This window comes from Protopterus annectens, chromosome 4.part0 (genome assembly GCF_019279795.1).
Source record: "Protopterus annectens isolate FY-2018-M chromosome 4.part0, PAN1.0, whole genome shotgun sequence".
Lineage (NCBI taxonomy): Eukaryota > Metazoa > Chordata > Ceratodontiformes > Protopteridae > Protopterus > Protopterus annectens.
Window position 1 is genome coordinate 563,791,394 of NC_056733.1, and position 18,894 is coordinate 563,810,287.

The window sequence follows — 18,894 nt, forward strand, 5'->3', positions numbered from 1 at the left end:
CGTGGTTTCCTTAATAGAGGGTGGGGGCGGGATGTGGATATCAAGGGTGATTAGCTTATGGTCGGATCGGACCAACGAGGAGTTGACTTCAAGTGTGGAACACCAGTCACTCATGTTGGTAATGACAAGGTCTAGGATACTGTTGCCCCTGGTGGGGGTGTGGATAAGTTGATCCAGGGCATTGGAGTTTATGAATTCCAGAAAGCGTTGAGCTAAGGAGTTGGTACACAAGTAGTTTTCCCAGTTAATAGTGGGGTAGTTGAAATCACCCATTATTAGGGTGTTTGGTTGAACCCTAACATTTTCCAGTACATCAAGAAAAGAGAAGTGGGAATCCTGGGGCATGGTGGGGGATCTGTAGCAAGCTACAATTTGGATTGCAGTTTTGCCCAGAGTTAGTTGCACTTGGATAACCTCGGATGCATTATGCTGAGCAACTAGCCTGGAGGTGTGGATATCTTTAATGAATATGTTCACACCTCCGCCTTTGGTGTTTCGGTCCAGGTTACATGGCCGAAAAGTGTGGTATGAGTTATAGCCTGGTAGTGCAGGGGTGCTCTCTGGAGCCTTGAACCAGGTCTCAGTCACTGCACAGATATCGATGTTCACCATTTTAAGGAGTGCCTTGAGTGAGTGCATTTTGAGATTTAGACTTCTAGGTAGCATTACCCTCAGTTTTTGCTTGCCTGTTCCTGTTACGGTGGTGAATTTGTTACTTGAAGCTTGCCTAAAAAAGGCACTAAAGGGACAGCAAAAGCCTTAGCCAGTATCCGGAATCCCAGGGTCGACAGGTGCAGGCCATCTGTGGCAAAGCATCGTGGTCTGTCGACCATGTCATCCCAAGCAGACAGATACTGGATCCCCTTAAAATGACACCAGAAGCTTAGCCAATTGTTGAAGTCAATCATTTTGTCCTTGTACTGCGGTATCATTCTGGGCGATGGCAGAATGCTACTCAAGGCTAGGGTCATACCTACCTGAGCTACAAGATCAGAGAGCTCTTCCATGTCTCTTTTCATGTAGTCCAGGGAGGTAAGTCTCAGGTCATTCACACCAACAAGGACAATGACAGAGTCATATTTGTACTTGTTGTGGAGTGACCTGAGTGCGTGGGTTATGTGGCGGATCCTGGCACCCGACAGGCAGCTGACTTTAACCTTCTCCTTGTTTAGCCTGGTGAGTGGGATATCAGTGTGCCTGACTATAGAGTCACCTATGACTAGTGTGTTGGGTACGTTGTTTTGCCTTATTGGCTGTGGTTGAGTGGCACACCGAGTCTCTGGGCTATGTGTCATTTGGGTTGTGTTGGGGGATGGAGATTGCTTGCGTTTCTACTTTGGAGGTCTCTGTTGCTTAGACAGATTATTACGGAGAGCCTCCGCGAATGTTTTTATATTACTATGTGTGGATTTTGGTGGTGTAGATTTAGTGAGACTATGTGATGAGTGTGGTGTGGCGCAAATGTTTACCTTCTCCTCATGACTGTCTAGTTCAGTCTTTGTTGTAGAGAGCTTTTCCTCCAGTTTGGCTAGATAAGTGCATCTCTCACAGGTTGTACTGTTGGGTACTAGGAGGAGAACGTTGTCTGTGTACATGAGGCAATTTCTACATTGCCTCAAGATGCCCAGATTCATGAGACAAACAGGAGAGAACACTGGGAGCTGACCCTTGGACATGCGTGAATAAAAAACTATTTTCCTCTAGATAAGTGAGGAAAGTGAGTACAAGAGCTGTTTTTCTCTAAGCAAGTGAGAAAGGTAAGTACAAAAACTGTTTTCCTCTAGGTAATGAGGAAGGTCGAGTGCTATAGTAATTAGTAGCTTATTTAGTGCTTACAAGTTCTGAACAAGTGTTGAGCACGAATAAGCAAATTTAAGTGCTAAAACTAAGAATCTGTATCTGCACTAGACGAGTTACAGGACAGAAACAAGTGCAAATTCAGGCTTTCAAATCAGAAAGTTGAGAGAGATGGAAGAAATTGCCCAAGTGGCTAATAACTACAATTTCTGGGCCAGAACCACTCCTTATGTGGTAGACAGGTTACCTAGTGCTTACTACTGCCACTGATAAGCTAGAAGGCGTCCCTCCAACACAGAAAGGCTTGGGGGGCTCAGAAGCTTACATACAGTCCTGGATACAGCAAATCTGTATCTGGAACACTAGTTACAGGAAAGGTAGGAAACAGGTTTACAGTTTTTTTTTTACAGAAAAGTAGCAAAAACAGTAGTAAAAACAATTCACATGCAGTGCAAGCTAGCACACATGAGTATGTAGCAATATTAGACCAAACACAGTTAAAAAAATGCAATTAAATTAAAAAGGACTAAAAGCAAGTGCAGAAAGAGTTTATTAGGTAGAATGTGGTAAAGGGATGGGACTGGGGGAGTGTCCCAGATCAAATCTACAGTGGGGTGGGCAACTGCAAAAGCCACCAAATTTAAACTACAAGCCAAAAATAGGGAAGGTGGGTGAGACAAAACAGTTTCAACAGAGATCTAAGCAACAACTAACAGTACAAACTCTAAAACCAAAAAAATATACTCAGCTCTGTATATTTGCAGATAGATTGGAAAGCATCTCTCAGAACACAGGTTCCAGCAATTAAATGCAGGCTGTTACTAACAGGTCTAATTTTATGCAAGTGATCCTTGAGTTAGATAACACACAAGCTGTAAAAAACAAACAGTTATACCAACTGAAGACATGGCAGAAAATAGGGGTGAGGAAAACAGTTTCAACAGATATCTAAGCAACAACTAACAGCACAAACTCTAAAACCAAAAAATATATATACTCAGCTCTGTATATTTGCAGATAGATTGGAAAGTGGTCTCTCAGAACAGGGAGACAACAGTTTCAACAGAGATCTAAGCAACAATTAACAAACTCTAAAACTAAAAATATATACTCAGCTCTGTATATTTGCAGATAGATTGGAAAGCAGTCTCTCAGAACACAGGTCCCAGCAATTAAATGCAGGCTGTTACTAACAGGTCTAATTTTATGCAAGTGATCCTTGAGTTAGATAACACACAAGCTGTAAAAACCAGTTATACCAACTGAAGATCCCAAAAATCCACAAAGACATAAGAAATCCCCCTTTAAGACCAATAGTGGATGCAAAAGGCTCCAAGACACTCACAATAGCAAAATTTCTTGACCACCTGTTAAAACAATGTTTATGTGACTATCCACATATTATTAAAGATTTGTGGGACTGTTTAAAGAAAATCAAACAGGAGTATTATGGGGATGGCATCATATTTGTAACCATGGATGTCAAGGATTTATTTAATGTTATACCCCATAACAAGGGTATTGAACTGTTTTATGATTTTCTATGTCAACATACTTCTCTCACACACTCTAGGATACTCACACTAAGAACTTTGATGGAATTAGTTCTAGAAAATAGCTACTTGACATTTGAGGGGCATTTGTTTAAGCAAACCTCTGGAATCGCAATGGGGGCTGCCTGTGCCCCGATTTTTGAAAATATTGTACTAATTCGGTGGGAATTGTTAGAGGTTTTTATATCACAGGGGATGACACACTGTAGATTTTATGGGCGGTGCCTGGACGACATCCTAATATTTTGGGATGGTAATCCAGACCAGTTGGCGGAATTTTCACTGTTTTTGAATACCAGCACCACCTTCCTGAGATTTACAGTGGACACACACACACAGAGTGTATTAGTTATCTGGATATACAGATTAGCAAAGACATGAGAAATAAAAAAATTTCCTCCACTATTTTTAGGAAGCCAACGTACTCGAACACCCTTCTTCATTTTGAAAGTGGACACCCCTTGCACCAAAAGAGGTCCCTAGTAAAGGGACAAGGGGTGAGACTTGCTCGAATGAGAAGTGGTTTGGATGAATTTTACAAAGAAAGGGATGTTTTATTGGGCATGTTGTTGAAGAGAGGTTATTCAGTACACTTTGTGAGACCTTTGTTGGATGAGGTGACCCGCAAGAGAATTGAGGGACACTTCTTTCCACTATTAGGCCTTGATACATCTGGAAGGGGCACATTATTTGGTAACAGTGAACCGGCAACTGGTAATATTAGCAACTAAAACAATGCATTCATTTTGACATATAACCCACAATTCCCACTGATTAGAGACATTTTTGTAAAAAATTGGTTCATATTAACAAGTGATGAGCTTACAACAATCAGAGTGGGTGATGCCCCAGTTGTAGTGTATAAAAAAGACACAAGTTTGAAAAATATATTAGAAAAAAATAAAGATAGAAAGAGCAAAGCTGACAAGGGCAGGATGACAAAATGTGGACAGTGCACCCAATGCAAGTTTATTTTAGAGGGGGACAAAGTATACATTGCAAATTATGGGTGGGTGAGTTATAATCAGAAAAACAACTGTGGTACAAAAAAGGTAGTATATATTGGTGTTTGCCAGATGTGTTCTGGATACTACATAGGGAAAACTAAAAATGCATTTAAAACACGGATATATAAGCACATTTATGATATAGGGAAGGCAAACACCAAAAATGCACTGGCCAAACATCTTAGTAATTTTCCAGACCATTATTTTAAGTTTGCGGTTCTGGAACAGGTGGAAATGGATGAAAGGGGTGGCCCATTGGACCTATTGTTAGAATATAAAGAATTTCTTTGGCAGCTGAGGGTTAATGCTACGTGTTTTCCTGGCCTCAATGAAATATCATGCCTCAGCAGCTATTTAAAATTAAAAGCAAACCATCATTTTCAATAAAATGAATTATCACATGAAAAAATTAGCAAATAGTCTGTTTTTAATTAATTAATATTTATATGTTTAGGTATTATAGTTGATTTTTCACAATAGTAATTCATAGTACGTTAGATTTTTTTCGTTTAGTGTGCTATTATTATATCTGAGTCTGTCTTTTTAAATGGAATTATACTATAATTAGTTATGTTAATGAGCTCAATAAGAGTATTTAATGTGCTTTAATTGTAATTACATTACTCTGAAGAAGTCAACTGTAATTGTGACGAAAGCGCTTAATAAATTTTATCTTCTCGTATCCAGTTTGCCTACGTGCTTTCATTGGTTATTTATTTGATGAATTATTCATTGGTGGTTTATCAGGATTGGTAGAATTGGGGGGTGTTTTCATGGGCTTTTAGAATGGGTGAATGATGCATATTGTAATTGATATAAATATGTGTATGGTTTCTTTTCATTTTATCTGAAGAAGTTCTTACAAAAAGAATGAAAGAGCTTATCTTATTATCTAATAAACGTTTTTGTGGATTATACTACGTTTCCTCGGTGGTACAGCGGTAGCATTGTCGCCTCACAGCAAGAGGTTCTCCTGTTCGATTCTCGGCTGGAGCACCTTCTGTGTGGAGTCTGCATGTCCTCCCCGTGGTCGAGTGGCATTTGAAAGACATGCGTGAATGGACGTGCCTTCGCTGAAGGTTGGGGATCGAGCTGGCACCGTAAAAATCTACTGCCAATCATTAGCGAACCGGAGTTCTGTTGTGGCGACCTCCTAACCAGGAAAAGCCGAAAGAAGAAGAACTATATTTCCTCTTTTGTGGACCTATTTAAGGTGCTGGCATTGTGGTGACAGCCTTGATTTTCCCTACATCAGGCAGCCTTTGACTGTTTCATGTTCATTATTAGCTTTATCCTATTAGGGTCATATCACAGCCCTGTTCAGGTTAGAGAGCATAATCAGGAAGTTAATAATTTTTTTTCCCAACCAGCAACATATTTTGTGGGGCTCCCCACACAGTCAACGATGGAGGCTGACCCCCCCCCCCCAACCAAAGGTATTGCGGGTACCTAAAGATGGACTATGTTAGTTAGTGGAGAGAACGTCCACCAGCAGGGTTTAACTAAGCGAGGGGCATTGTCAGTGGTAAAATATTTAATGGAATTGTGAAGCCTGTTACTTGATAAAACACGTTACTATAACCAGAGATATATTTGAATTTTAAAGGCAATATAAATAAGAGTGATTTCCAGCTGGTTTATCAAGTATACACAGTTGCTGTATTAGCTTTTGTTGATTTGACAGACGGTACAAAATATCAAGATAAGATAACTTGCTGTGCCCCCCCGCCAGGAACGGGGGGCCCCCATCGACCGCAGGTTTCGCTGGTACCTAAAGCCGGCTATGTATAAAAGTGATGGGGGGTGCAGTATTTGTCAAAACTGAGAAAGGGAGAGTCTGAGGTTTACATGAGATGTCACTGCAGTGAGTTAAAAATGGAATTCCCTCACTACCCAGTCTCCTGGCCTTACTTTTGTGTACGCACTCCTGTAAGCAATAACTTCATAACTGGTTGATTACATTGCGTTGGTATGTTACTTCAGAGATGGCAACTGCATTTTATACCATAAGTTGATATGACATTATTAGTCTACCAAACATACCACATGTAATGCACATGGGCACGACAGGAATCGCTGAAGAAAGACCTGCAGTGAACTAGAATACGCAAACTTAACATACAACCGTTTTTGTTTTATGCATACCTTTTTAATCTCTCTGTCCACTTTATTGTGATCATTGTTCCAAACTAAGATGTGAAGTGGAAAATGTATCTTGATGTCTTCTGGTGAGCACATATTCAGTTGGATTGACGCAGGTTCTTTTCCAGCTGATTCCAAGGGAATTCGAGGCAAATAATTCCCTTCTTGAAACTTTTTACAAAAGAAAACTAAAACTATTGACAGGAAACATACAGAAAACTTTTCAAAACAGGGAAGTGACAGGTAAAAACTATCATCATCACGAGTAGGGGAACACAGTTTAACACTTGGTCATACAATACGTCATTACAATTACTTAGCCGGCCGTGTTTGCAAATTATGTACAACTTTAATTTATAAACATGTAATATATTAATCTTAAATACACTGGATAAAAAATTATTAGATTTTCTGCTTGTTTCATAAACACGTCCCTCCCGTGTCTTAAATAACAAACTCCAAAATACAGATTAGTCCACTACTTACTAGGGGTCAATTACAAAAGACGTACCAAATGGGTTGGTGGTATGTTAAGATTGCAACAGTAATGGGACAGCCTCTATACGTCGAAAGTATCAAAAGCAGTTAAAAGTTTATTACGCTGTGTTACACTAATAAATACGGTAACAGTTTTTAATAGCAACTCAACGTGCCATGGTTACTGTGCTTTTAAACTAACCACAGTAGACCATTCTTCGAAGTCATTACGCAAACTACTTATCGTTGCGTACTACGAATCAAATCCTGCGCAAGTTACTACAAATGCGCGTTTGTAAGCTAGGAGTGTCAACGTAATTGTCGTATCTAGTTTTGAGAATACTTTGTTTTAGTGGCATCTTTCTATTTACGCAAGTTTGGTGACAGATTTTGTCACGTCGAAGCCGCGCTGCTTGCGTAAGTGCTGCCAAAGTTGATTGAACATAAACAGTATGTAACGAGTTAAATGGTTAACTGTCGGCAGTCGTTTCCTGAGAAGTAAACTAAGCTTCCTATCTCCGCCCTGGCGTTGCTAACTTGAAACGCTGTCCATGTCGGTATTACGGTGCATCGCATTTTTGTCGAGAGAGTGTATTTGTAACTGTATGGGAAAAGGCAATTAAACATTATTATTATGTCGAAGCGTTTGAGGAGCACAGACGTGTGCGCCGACTGCGGCGCTCCGGGTGAGTGGTCTGACAGCAAAGAAAAAGCCAGGGTGTTAGAAGTATTTGCCCCGCTGACACTGTATCGTTCATAATTCAGCTGCTGTACTTTACTAGAGAATTTGATCGAGGGTCACTTTTTTGTGTGTCGTAGTTTTTTTTTTTTTTTTTTTTTTTTTTTTTTTTTTTTACAAGTTGCTCGCAAGTGACAATCCTAGCAGCTTCTGTGATGTTACAATAGAAAGTGGCAAGTAACTGTACCCACTCTGCAGTAAATGCGTTTTACCCATCTGTTTTAAGTTGTATTCAGTGTGACCGCTGCACAGTGGGCTGGCAGGGATGCTACTGGCTTTCCTTAAAAGACGATAGTTAACATACATAGTTGTTTCCTCGTGAATTTTAATGTGTTTTCATTCAGTGTGGCTTTATTTCTTATTAATTAGATGCGTCAGTATAACCACATACATGTCTGTGTGTATTTTTTTCAGGAAATAGAAAAAAGTAAGCATAAGGCGGGGAAAACAGGAAGAAAAATGCAGAAGTGTAGTTCCCACACCAGCACTACTGCACTGAGGAAATTGTAGGCTTCCTTTACCTGAAAACTGCAGTGGCAGGCGTGGCTTTTTGCTGAGTTGCAAGTGGCTTACACGTTAGTGAGAGACGAGCAAAACACACCCATAACACGGTCATCTTGTGCCATCCTTTGCACAGCTGTTATCACTTTTGCTTGTTTCCTCCCGCCACGTGTAATACAAACTGAAGTATACAAGTTAAAACTTAGGTGGATGGCTAGTTTGGCATGTTTTGAGTGATTCGCATTATTGTAAGTCGGAAAGTCCGTATCATAAGTTCACTTGTTTTTTTATTTATTGTATTTTGGTTTCGTTTGATTACTGGAATAAAGTCCGATTGGACAAAGACCATGGAAGCCCACGGACAAAACCTTCTTATTACTTTTATCAGAAGCATTTGGCATGATCCAGGAAAAAAAAAATACTGTATAATACTGAACTATGTATAGTTTAGTAAATCATCACAATTTTAAGTACACCACGCAGTGTATACAGCATGGTAAAATCACACAGATATTCAGTATTATGTTCCAGTTCATGTGTAAAGTCACGTTAAATTGTATTCTATAGACAACAGATGAGGCATATGCACATTTTATCCAGCCCGTTCACTTGAGATATATAAACAGAAGCCAAACCTGAGGATTTCATGATACTTGATTTGTATGCATAATGAGGGAACATGGTAATGTTTCTGGTACAGAAGCAGGATTGTATTGTTTATGGGTATGATTCAGTGGTATTTTAAAGTATAGACAGGAAATGATTAGGATAACAGAAGATTACAAGTGCAGGTCTTTTTAATTGATAGGTACGTTTTCAACGAGATATTAAATAGAGGACCAGATGAGATAAATTTACATTATCAGTACTGGGTAATTCTTTTGTTTATCCGTTTGGGTTACTTCCAGTGTTTTACTTTTATTGGTATGCTAACTTGGTCTTAACAGTTGTGTTGCATTCCAGTTTTAGAGTGATAAAATGCAAGATTTGTGCTTGTATAGTGTAGTTGTGTGATGTAGCAGTACGCTCAGATTTGTGCCATGTAAGTTACGGATTTTAGTTTCGGTTCACTCTGTAAATCGCCTCGCATAGGCTTTTCTGCGTCTTGTTTTTTCACTTTTGTGTTCTTGTTTAGGATTGACTTCCAAAACTGGCATCAGTATTCTAAGACGAGTCTTGTTAGTGTGGTAGCTGTTATGTGCGTCGTGTTGTTAGGATGTGTTTTTTATACCTCAGTTGTACTAACTAGTTCCAATCTGCCCATGAGTGCCATTTTAAGCCTAGCCAGTTCTTAGGGTTACCACCTGTCCCACTTTGAGAGGGACAGTTCCTCTTTGGGCAGTTGTGTCCTGACAAAAAATATTAAAAAGGGCAAATGTCCTGAGATTGTAGGACATAATTATGTCCCATATTTTATGTAGTAGTTGCATAAAATAAGTTATTTCTGTATCTAAAATACCTGAATGTTACAAAAAACATAATAAGCAACTAAACTGCTAGAAGAGTAAGGTTTTATTTAGGAAAAAAAAGTTCTAACTTTTGTACTGACTGTGGGTATGTCGGCCTCTAAAATCAGATGTGTGTCCTGCAAATGTCCCACTATGGCCATTTGAAAAGGTGGCAACCCAACCAGTTCTCCTTTTTGTGCTCAAATTAATTAACCTATCTCATTTGGTAAGATATTGACCTCTCCCCATTCCATGGTCGATAATTATATATTAATCCTAATGAAAATAACTGGGATCATGCCGTAGATAATTTGGGGGGACCCATGTGTGGGATAAAGCATTTAGGAGCGGTCCCTGTCCACTAGTAGTACAAGGGTCCGTCATGGGGTAAATTTATGTTTCTCGTGTATAGATCCAAGTTGCTGTTGAATATGGACAGTAATGAACTTTGTTTTATGTGGTTGGGGAGTCTCTTCAGAGAAACGCTGTCTTCTGTGAGATATGCATATCCCTCCAAACAGTTCTGTTGATGTTATAGAAGATGTTTCGATCTCCGGGCCTGTTTCTGATGCCATTTGACTTTTTTGATGTGCAGTAAATCCATCAGTATTGAGTTAGAGGGTGTCTTTTATGGCAGACAAGCTAACCTCTTAGCAAATGACTAGCATTTATTAAATGGTGAGGCCAGCTTCCTTAAAGAGGCTGAATAAGTTTTGGGGGATGCATTAAAAATGTTAACTCTGGAGTATTTATTAATTTAATTAATTAATTAATTGTATCTGTTTTCATTTAACTGTGATAGTTCAACTGACCAAAGCCTCTTTTCAGCACAAGCCAGGGAAGAAGATATCATATAAAATAGTACATAAATACTGCTACAGACAAGTGAAAATTATAAGCAGGTACTACATACATATGTTGTTTTATGTATAGATAGGAATACCATTGCCCAGTGATGATATGCAGTTACATGGATTAACAATCGGAACATTTTGAATTATAATATTGAAAATTGAAGAATATTAAGTTAGTTGAGAAATTAGTAATTGAGAGAATAGCAGGGGTGTTTAGTTAATTTAAACGGTGAGAATTTAGTGTTGGTTTAATGGCAGTAAATGGAGTAATTATGGTTAAGAACAGTGGTTATTTGGAATACCAGAGTGGTATACTTTGCTACGTGTGTATAGATACAGAATATTACATTTTAATGTAAATATTTAGTTTGGTTTGAAGATCTAAGTGATCTTGTAGGTTTGTACCTTTGGATAAGATTTAACTATTGTTAAACATTGGTTTGTACAAAGTGTTGTATATTGCTTTGAGCTGAGAGGGTGTGATATCGTGTTAATTCAACCAGGTCTATATTTAATGGGGAGCAGTGATGAGTTTTATTTGGTAAGTGTTGACACAAATGTTGCTGTTGTGATTTAAGTTCTGATTTGTTTAGATGGGCCTTTTGAATGTTGGTATTGATTGGGTAAATAATAGATTCTGAAGAAGTACTAATGTAGGAGCAATTGTTAGTAATGTTTGTGTTTGCTATGGCTTTGATCTATAAAACATTCACTCATTTTTTTTGGCTAGTTTTCTTTATTATGCTATTACTGTGAGTCAAATCTTGGATTTTCATCTATGATAACCCCAAGTTACTACTTCAGAATAAAAAGTTCAGCTGTAGTTTATTTGGCAATGTAATGTTGAATCAGTACTGTGTCTGTCTGTGGAGTGTTAATAACTAAGGAGTCTTTCTTAATATATATATTTTTTTAAATTAACCATGAAATCACTTGACCATTTATTTTCAAAAGTATGAAAATAATATGTAACACTTTGGAGACGATTTATGGTTCATCTTGAACATATAAAATGCGTAAAGGTCTATGTGTGCTGCATAATATTTTTTTTTTGCCAACTTGTATCTTACAGATATTATTGATTTTAAATATGTTAAAACAGTAGTGGTCCACAGATGGACGAACCCGTATGGTACTTACTACTGTGATCAGTTGATAGCAGGGAGTAGGTATCTTGCCTGTGAACACACTGTAAACTTTGATTAAGGTAAGTTTTAACCCAATTTAACAAATTATTACTTGTATCTAATAAATAACTAGTAAAGTAATAATTATTTGGTGTTGCATTGTGTCAAGAGACATTTTGATAAGTTTAAGAGCAGAGAGGCTATTGTTTGTCCTTGGCTTCTTAAATTGTGTTCAAGAAAGTAAGGTTTACACAGTTTCTAAAGGATAACCAAGAAGAAGTCAATGTTGAGTAATTTATTTATCATTAAATGGCCAGTGACTTTGTATAAATTTTGCGAGAATGTTGGGAGAGCAGTGGTGGTAGAATGCTTGTTGGTCTGCAGCTGGAGAGGTCAGGTGAGGTCCTACCTTTTATAAGAATAATCTATGATTGTTTGTTTCTGTAGTACAAGTACATAGCTTTTTCATAAATGTGTTTTATCTACATTGCAGTGGGATATGCAGTTGCTTCAGCAGCTTGTGCGGAGACCTTAAGGAAGAGATTATTAGATTGGCAGGTTTTTTAGTTTCTTCAGTAATTTTTGGTCATGTTTACAGATACAGATTAAATGCACCACAGATGAAATCGCTTGTTTAATTTGAAGATCGATACGATCCCCCACTCTAGTATTGGTGACAAACTCACCAAATGTGGCATAAATCCCTATATAACTTGCTGGATTGCCAGCTGGCTCACGGATAGGCCCGAAGTAGTTGGGATGGGTGAGACCACATCTACCATGAGACCAGTCACCAGTGGAGCCTCTGAGAGCCATGCTGGACCCACTCCTGTTTGTCTTCTATTTCTCAGAATTCAAAGCTGATGTCAAGGGCCTCTGTCTCACCCAAGTTTGCAAATGACTGTAAATTGGAAGCTGTCATAGATCCCCCTCCCGCCCAACTACACTAACATCCTGCAAGAGGCCCTGACTCAGACACATGACTGGTGCCAAAGCCACAGTTTAAAATTAAATGCCAAAAAGCGCATTATAGTGTCCTTTTGGGAAAACATCCACACAGCCAATTACTCCATTGATAAAACATCCCTAAGAGTTGACCTGGTAGTTGGGGATCAGGGAACAACATGTAGCTAAGATAGTAAAAACGCCATTTTATGCTGTCAGCTAATGAGTGAGGGTATGGCATCCAGGTCAAAGGAAGTTACTGTACCAATTTACATAGCTTTTATCAGACCCATTGGCATGTACCTGAACAGATATTTGCAACGGTTGGAATGCTCAGAGGTTCCTCACCAGAAGAATCCAGGGCCTCTATCAAGTAGAGCCACTGGAGGGATCCCCGGGGTGAACTTTCTATTATCCACCCACTCATCAAGATATCTCCTGAAGAGGGACAGCGAGATGCTTTGCTTGACATGTATGGTAAATCTGTTCCAGAGCATGGGCAGTCTCTGGGTGAGGAACCTCTCCCTCCAGCATGTTCTGTTGATTGTGGTAATGAGGTTGAGGTCTCTGGAGTGTGTGGTGTGGAGGGATTGGGATTTCTTTAGATGGCATTTCTAACAGAGCTGGGTCAGACATGGCTGTGTAAGTCAAGCAAAGATCGCCTCTAAGTAGGCGATCGAGACAGAGAATAGCTGAAGTCTTTTGAGTCTGTCCATGTAGGACGTGTGTTTTAATGACTAGGATCCTCTTCATGAGTTACTTCTGTGGCCTCCCCAGCTGTTGCAGGTGTCCAGTGAGGTACATGCTAAATGGGGCATTATAGTCAACGACTGGTCTAATGATGGAAGAGTAGAGAGGGATGATGATTTTCTTCTTGGATGCAAAAACCCTTGGTAATGAGATGTGCCACATAGGACTTTCTGACCACAGTGGCAATGTGGTGGTGGAAGGAGAGGTTGCTGTCAATCTGCATCCCCAGATCTCTTATAATGCCTTCAATGTTCAGTGGGCTCCCATCGATGTGGTAATTAGTGGGAACTAAGTTTTTACCAAAGGGGATGATGACACATTTTTTGGCATTAAGCTTAAGGCCATGGTTTCGACACAAGTCATTGGTATCAGTGAGGCCTTTCTGTAGGATGTCTGCATCACTTGGGGAGTTAATAATTGCTCCCAGCTTGCAGTAGTCTGCAAACTTGGTCAGCCAGAGTCCCTTTGTGTTGGCCTGGACTTCTGAGAAGTAGATGCTGAACAGGAAAGGACCCAGGACCGATCCCTGTGGGACTCCACTCGTGACTGGTTGGCAGTCTGACTTTGAGTCTCTTACTTTCACACAATCTGAGCCAGTTGGCAATGCACTTAGTGATATAGGGTTGATGCCTAGTTTGGTGAGTTTATCAATAATTCCTGAGTGAGGAATGGTATCAAAGGCCTTGGTCAGATTGATGTAGACTGTATGCACTGCCTTACCTTCATCCACACTCCTGGTGAGTGACTCAAAGTCAACCAGGTTGGGCAGACATGATCTCCCTTTCACAAAGCCAAATTGCGTGAGGTCTAGAGTTTGAAGATTTCCTATATCTTTGTTAATCTGGCCCATGATGATGCGCTGCATAATTTTACATATCAGACTCGTCAGGCTAATGGGGTGATAATTTCCAGGGTCTGTAGTTGCTTCCCCTTTATGGAAAGGGATGACTTTAGCAGTGGACAAAGCCTGAGGTGAGGCTGTGACTGAACAGGGCACACAGATGTGGTGCCAGTTCGCTTTGTAGTTCAAGAAGAACACAGCCAGGGATGTTGTCCTTTCCCATGGAAGCTGTATTCTTGGCCTTGGACAATGCAGCTTTAACCTGTGCTGCCGTAATTGCCTGGCATTCTTCTCGTATTGTGATTGGGCTTTTTGGGGGGTGAGGGGTAAAGTTGGCACTTAATCTGTCAGCCAGTATGTTGGCAATATTTGTTGGCTCATTATAGGAGGTACCATTTTGCAGTAACTCAGAGCAGATCTGGGTATTGCCATGGAGGTTCTTGATATAACTATAGAAGGCTTTGTGATTGTTTTTAGTGTCTGCCCAATTCTGCCTTCATGGCTGGCATTCGAGGATTCGATGAGGGATCTCAACTTTTTGTTGAGGCTATTAAGGGAGTTTTTCCAGTCTTGGGACTTCACCTTTTTCTGCAACAGTTTCTTCTGTTGTAGAGTTTATTAATGGCAGGGGACCACCAGGGCTTCCTTTTTTTTGGAGGAGAGAATCTTGGTTCTGTTGGGTATGGCTAGGTCCATGCATTTATGTACATGTTCGTACAGTGCATTGGTGTATGATTCAGCAGTCATGCAACAATTTTCCATTGGCACGGGTGCCATGAAGTTGCCACCTCTGTTTTTTGGAGCCCAAAGTCCACTTTGGAGAGGTTTTTCAGGGTGGTTGCCTTTGCGGTGTGTGTGTGGGGGGTGAGATGTGGATTTCCATGGTGATTAGTTTATGGTTAGATCTGACCAGAGAGGGATTGACTACTGGTGTAGAGCAACGGTCACCCATGTTAGTAATAACCACGTCAAGGATGTTGCTTTCTCTAGTGGGGGTCAGAATGAGCTGGTCCAGGGCATTGGAACTGATGAATTCCAGAAAGTGTTCGGCCAGTGTATTGGTGCTTGAGTAGTTCTCCCAGTTGATGGGAGGGGTAGTTGAAGTCTATTAGTATGAGACTGTTGGGTTGGACTTTGAAAGATTCCAGGGTGCTTAGGAATGTGCTTAGGAATGTGGCGTGAGAGTCTAGGGACCTGTAGTAGGCTATGACCTGGATCGCCATCTTACCCAATGTTAGTTGTACCTGAAATATCTCAGATGCGTTATGCATATCCTTTATGAATATGGAGACACCACTGCCTTTGGAGCTACGGTCCATGTTTTGGGGCCAAAAGGTGTGGAATGAGTTATAGCCTGGTAGTGCTGGGGTGCTTTCTGCCGCTTTAAACCATGTCTCCATTACAGCACAAATGTCGATTGTTCTCCATTTTGAAGAGTGATTCGAGCAAGTGCATCTTGAGATTTAGACTTGCGGCGTTGAGTAGCATGACTGTCAGATTGCATTTATTTATAGCTGTTACAGTGGTAATTTTGGTCTTTGGAACACCGCCTAAAAAAGGCATTACAGGGGTGGCTAGAGCCTTAGCCAGTACCCGGAAACCCAGCAGTGACAGATGCAGGCCATCTCTGGAAAGCATCAAGGTCTGTCAGTCATGTCGTCCCAAGCAGACAGATACTGGATCCCCATACATGACACCAGAAACTTAGCCAATTGTTGAAGTCAATCATTGTTTGTACTGCGGTATTATTCTGGGTGATGGTAAGATACTGCTCAGGGCTAGGGTCATACCTGCCTGGGCCACATAATCCAAGAGCTCCACCATGTTTCTCCATGTCATCCAGGGAGGTGCGTCTCGGGTCATTCACACTCGCATGGACTATGACAAAGTCGTACTTGTTGTGGAGTGACCTGAGTGCGTGTGTTGTGTCATATTCTGGCATACAGTCTCCTTATTCAACCTAGTGAGTGGGATGTCTGTGTGCCTCACTATTGAGTCACCTATGATTAGTGCATTGGGCAAGGTGTTTAGCCTTGGGGGCTTAGATTGAGTAGCACACTGTGGAGGTGAGTTGTGTGTCCTGTGGTAGAGTGCGTTTCTGTCTTGGAGGTCTCTGCTCTTTGGGTAAATTTCTGAGAGCCTCCGCAAAGAAGGGTGTGTGGTTTGTGTTTCTATGTGAGAGATGCTGGATGTTCTGGAGAGCTGTGTGTTCCATGTGGTGTGATGCTTGACCAGCTAGTCCATTCTTGGCTGGAGAGTGCGGAGTTTCCAATTTGGTAATATAAGTGCATATCTCATAAGTCTGAGTGTTGGGAGGTAAGAGAAGAGGGTTGCTACACTGCCTCAGAATGCTCAAGTGCACCAGGTTAATAGGAGAAAGCACAGGGAACTGCCCTTCATGCCAGGAGGGGTGGTCATAACTAGTAAGTACTGGAGTTATTTCCATGAAGAATAACTAGTGCTACATTAATTGCTACAAAAACATGTTGAAGTGCAAAGCGATTAAGCTATCTGAAGTGCAAGAGAGAGAACTAGCAAGATTAAAGGGAAAAACTGAAGAGCGGACTTTCTGGCACCAGTAATAGTTTACCTCAGCTCGGCACCGCTAGGCGGAGCTTAAACAAGCGTAAACCCGTGTAAACGTGAGCTTTTAAACCAGAAAGTTGAAAGGGATGGAAAAACTGCCCAATTCTGGGCCAGAAACCACTCCTCATATGGTAGGCTGCCTAGTGCTTGCCACTCTCACTTATGAGCTAGAAGGCTCCCCTCCAACACAGAAAGGCTGGGGGGGGCTCAGAAGCTTACAAACAGTCCTGGATACAGCAAATCTGTATCTGGACTCGACTAGTTACAGGAAAGGTGGGAAACGAGCTTAGAACTCTCTTTCAGAAAAGCAGCTAGAACGGCAATAAAAACAATTCAAATGCAGTGCAAGCTAGCACACTTGAGTGTGTACATTTATTAAAGCAAATAATTTAAACAAATGCAATTAAATTTAAAAACTACTAAAAACAAGTACCGAGAGTAGTAAATTAGGAGAAAATCAAAATGGAGGCACTTAAGAGTATCAGAAAATAATGCCAGTAGATATATAAATAATTCAGTCAAGCAAAAATTAAGACCGTGCAGAACTCTGAACAGTCAAAAAGTGCCACAAAATATAGTTATCAGCTGTATATTTCCAGATTGTTTGAGAAGCACACACAGTCAGTACACAAGGAGATTCTAGTAATGGAAGTACAACACAGAAAATACACATCAGGCAATGACAAACAGTTAAGATAGGCTGGCTCAACAACCCCCACCTGAAGCTAGCTTCTGAGCTACCCTGAGAAACAAAGTGAAGACAACAACAAAGGACAGAAACAATACAGCAAATATATAAATAATAAAGCAAATATATAAATACAGCACAGTGCAAACTGAGTTGCAAATGTATACTTAGCCTAGTACCAACCTATATTACAAACAGATATCGGCCCTAGGGCCTATACAAGCCTAGCCATAACAATTCTCTGGCTATTTCTTCCCACAGTGTTTACTTCCCTGGACCCCTGTCTAGCAGGGCGACTGACATGATCCCCGGGGTGAATTTCCTATCTCCCATCCAAACATCAAGGTTCCTTTTGAAGAGGGCCAAAGAGGCATTCTGCTTGACATGTATGGGCAGTCTATTCCAGAGTCTGGGGAGTCTATGGGTCAGGAACCTATCCCTCCAGCATGTTTTGTTCATTGTGATGACAAGGTTTAGATCCCTGGAGCATGTGTCTCTGAGGAATTGGGATTTCTTTAAGTGTAGCATGTCCAACAGCTCTGGGTTTGACATGGCCTTGTATGTTAAGCAGAGATCGCCCCTGAGTAGACTGTGTGACAGAGTATGTGCGACAGAGTATAGGTGGAGTTTTTTTTTAGACTGTCAGCATAGGGCATCTGCTTTAGGCCTGTGATTTCTTTCAGTGAAGTATTTCTGCAGCCTTTCCAGTTGTTGCAGATGTTTTGAGAGGTACATACCAAACAGGGCGTTGTATTCTATAATGGGTCTAATGAGGGATGAGTACAGTGGGATAATGACGTCCTTTTTTTTTCTGGATGAAAAGCCCTTAGTGATGAGGTGTACCACGTAGGATTTCCTGACTGTTGTGGCGATGTCCACCTGTGTCCCCAAGTCTCTTATCACACTTTCGGTGTTTAGTGTACTGCCACCTGTGTGGTAATTCACGGGTGCATGTTTTTTCCCCAAAGGGGATAGCTATACATTTCTTGGCATTGAGCTTGAGCCCATATAAGATGGGAAAAGGTTCCAGCTCTGCTCACAGACAGAATTTAGCTCGCTTCTGTGAATTTGTACAGAGCTGATACAGCAGTGCAGTGCTCTGAATACTTGGTGGACTTGGGGAGAGCAGGGTTTGTCCACAAAAACCCTAAATGTAAAATTAACTGGCCTGAAGCACTAGTGCTAAAACCAAAATGAAGACGCATAGAATAGCAGACAAATTTAATCGGGCTACTAACAAGTAGTAATAAGTGCAGAATAAGAGCAAATGAACACTTAAGAGCACACAGAACAGCAATCTAAGGTAATAAAGAAGGTAGAAACAGTTACAGTAAGAGCAGCTGAATAAAGTAAAGTAATTTTTGCTAGTGGAGAGGGATAGAATACAGCACAATTAATAGATGAGACTGGTAGGAGTGTCTGAAATCAAAATAGGAGGA

The 18,894-nt window shown here is 40.6% G+C and overlaps 2 protein-coding genes across 8 annotated transcripts in view; one reads left to right on the forward strand and one right to left on the reverse strand.

Moving 5' to 3' along the window:
- ANKRD13A (ankyrin repeat domain 13A) overlaps positions 1-6,943 on the reverse strand; it is a 1,453,295-nt gene extending 1,446,352 nt beyond the window's left edge. The window contains exon 1 of the mRNA XM_044068498.1: positions 6,503-6,943. Coding sequence (XP_043924433.1) covers positions 6,503-6,595 — 93 coding nt within the window. The 5' untranslated portion in view covers positions 6,596-6,943. The remainder of the gene's footprint in view (positions 1-6,502) is intronic.
- A 91-nt stretch (positions 6,944-7,034) lies between these two features.
- GIT2 (GIT ArfGAP 2) overlaps positions 7,035-18,894 on the forward strand; it is a 1,410,467-nt gene continuing 1,398,607 nt past the window's right edge. For 6 of the 7 annotated variants that reach the window (XM_044068490.1, XM_044068492.1, XM_044068493.1 and 3 more), the window contains exon 1: positions 7,035-7,662. In XM_044068490.1, the coding sequence (XP_043924425.1) occupies positions 7,611-7,662 (52 nt within the window). In that variant the 5' untranslated portion in view covers positions 7,035-7,610. The remainder of the gene's footprint in view (positions 7,663-18,894) is intronic. The other variant, XM_044068497.1, reaches the window with a different exon arrangement.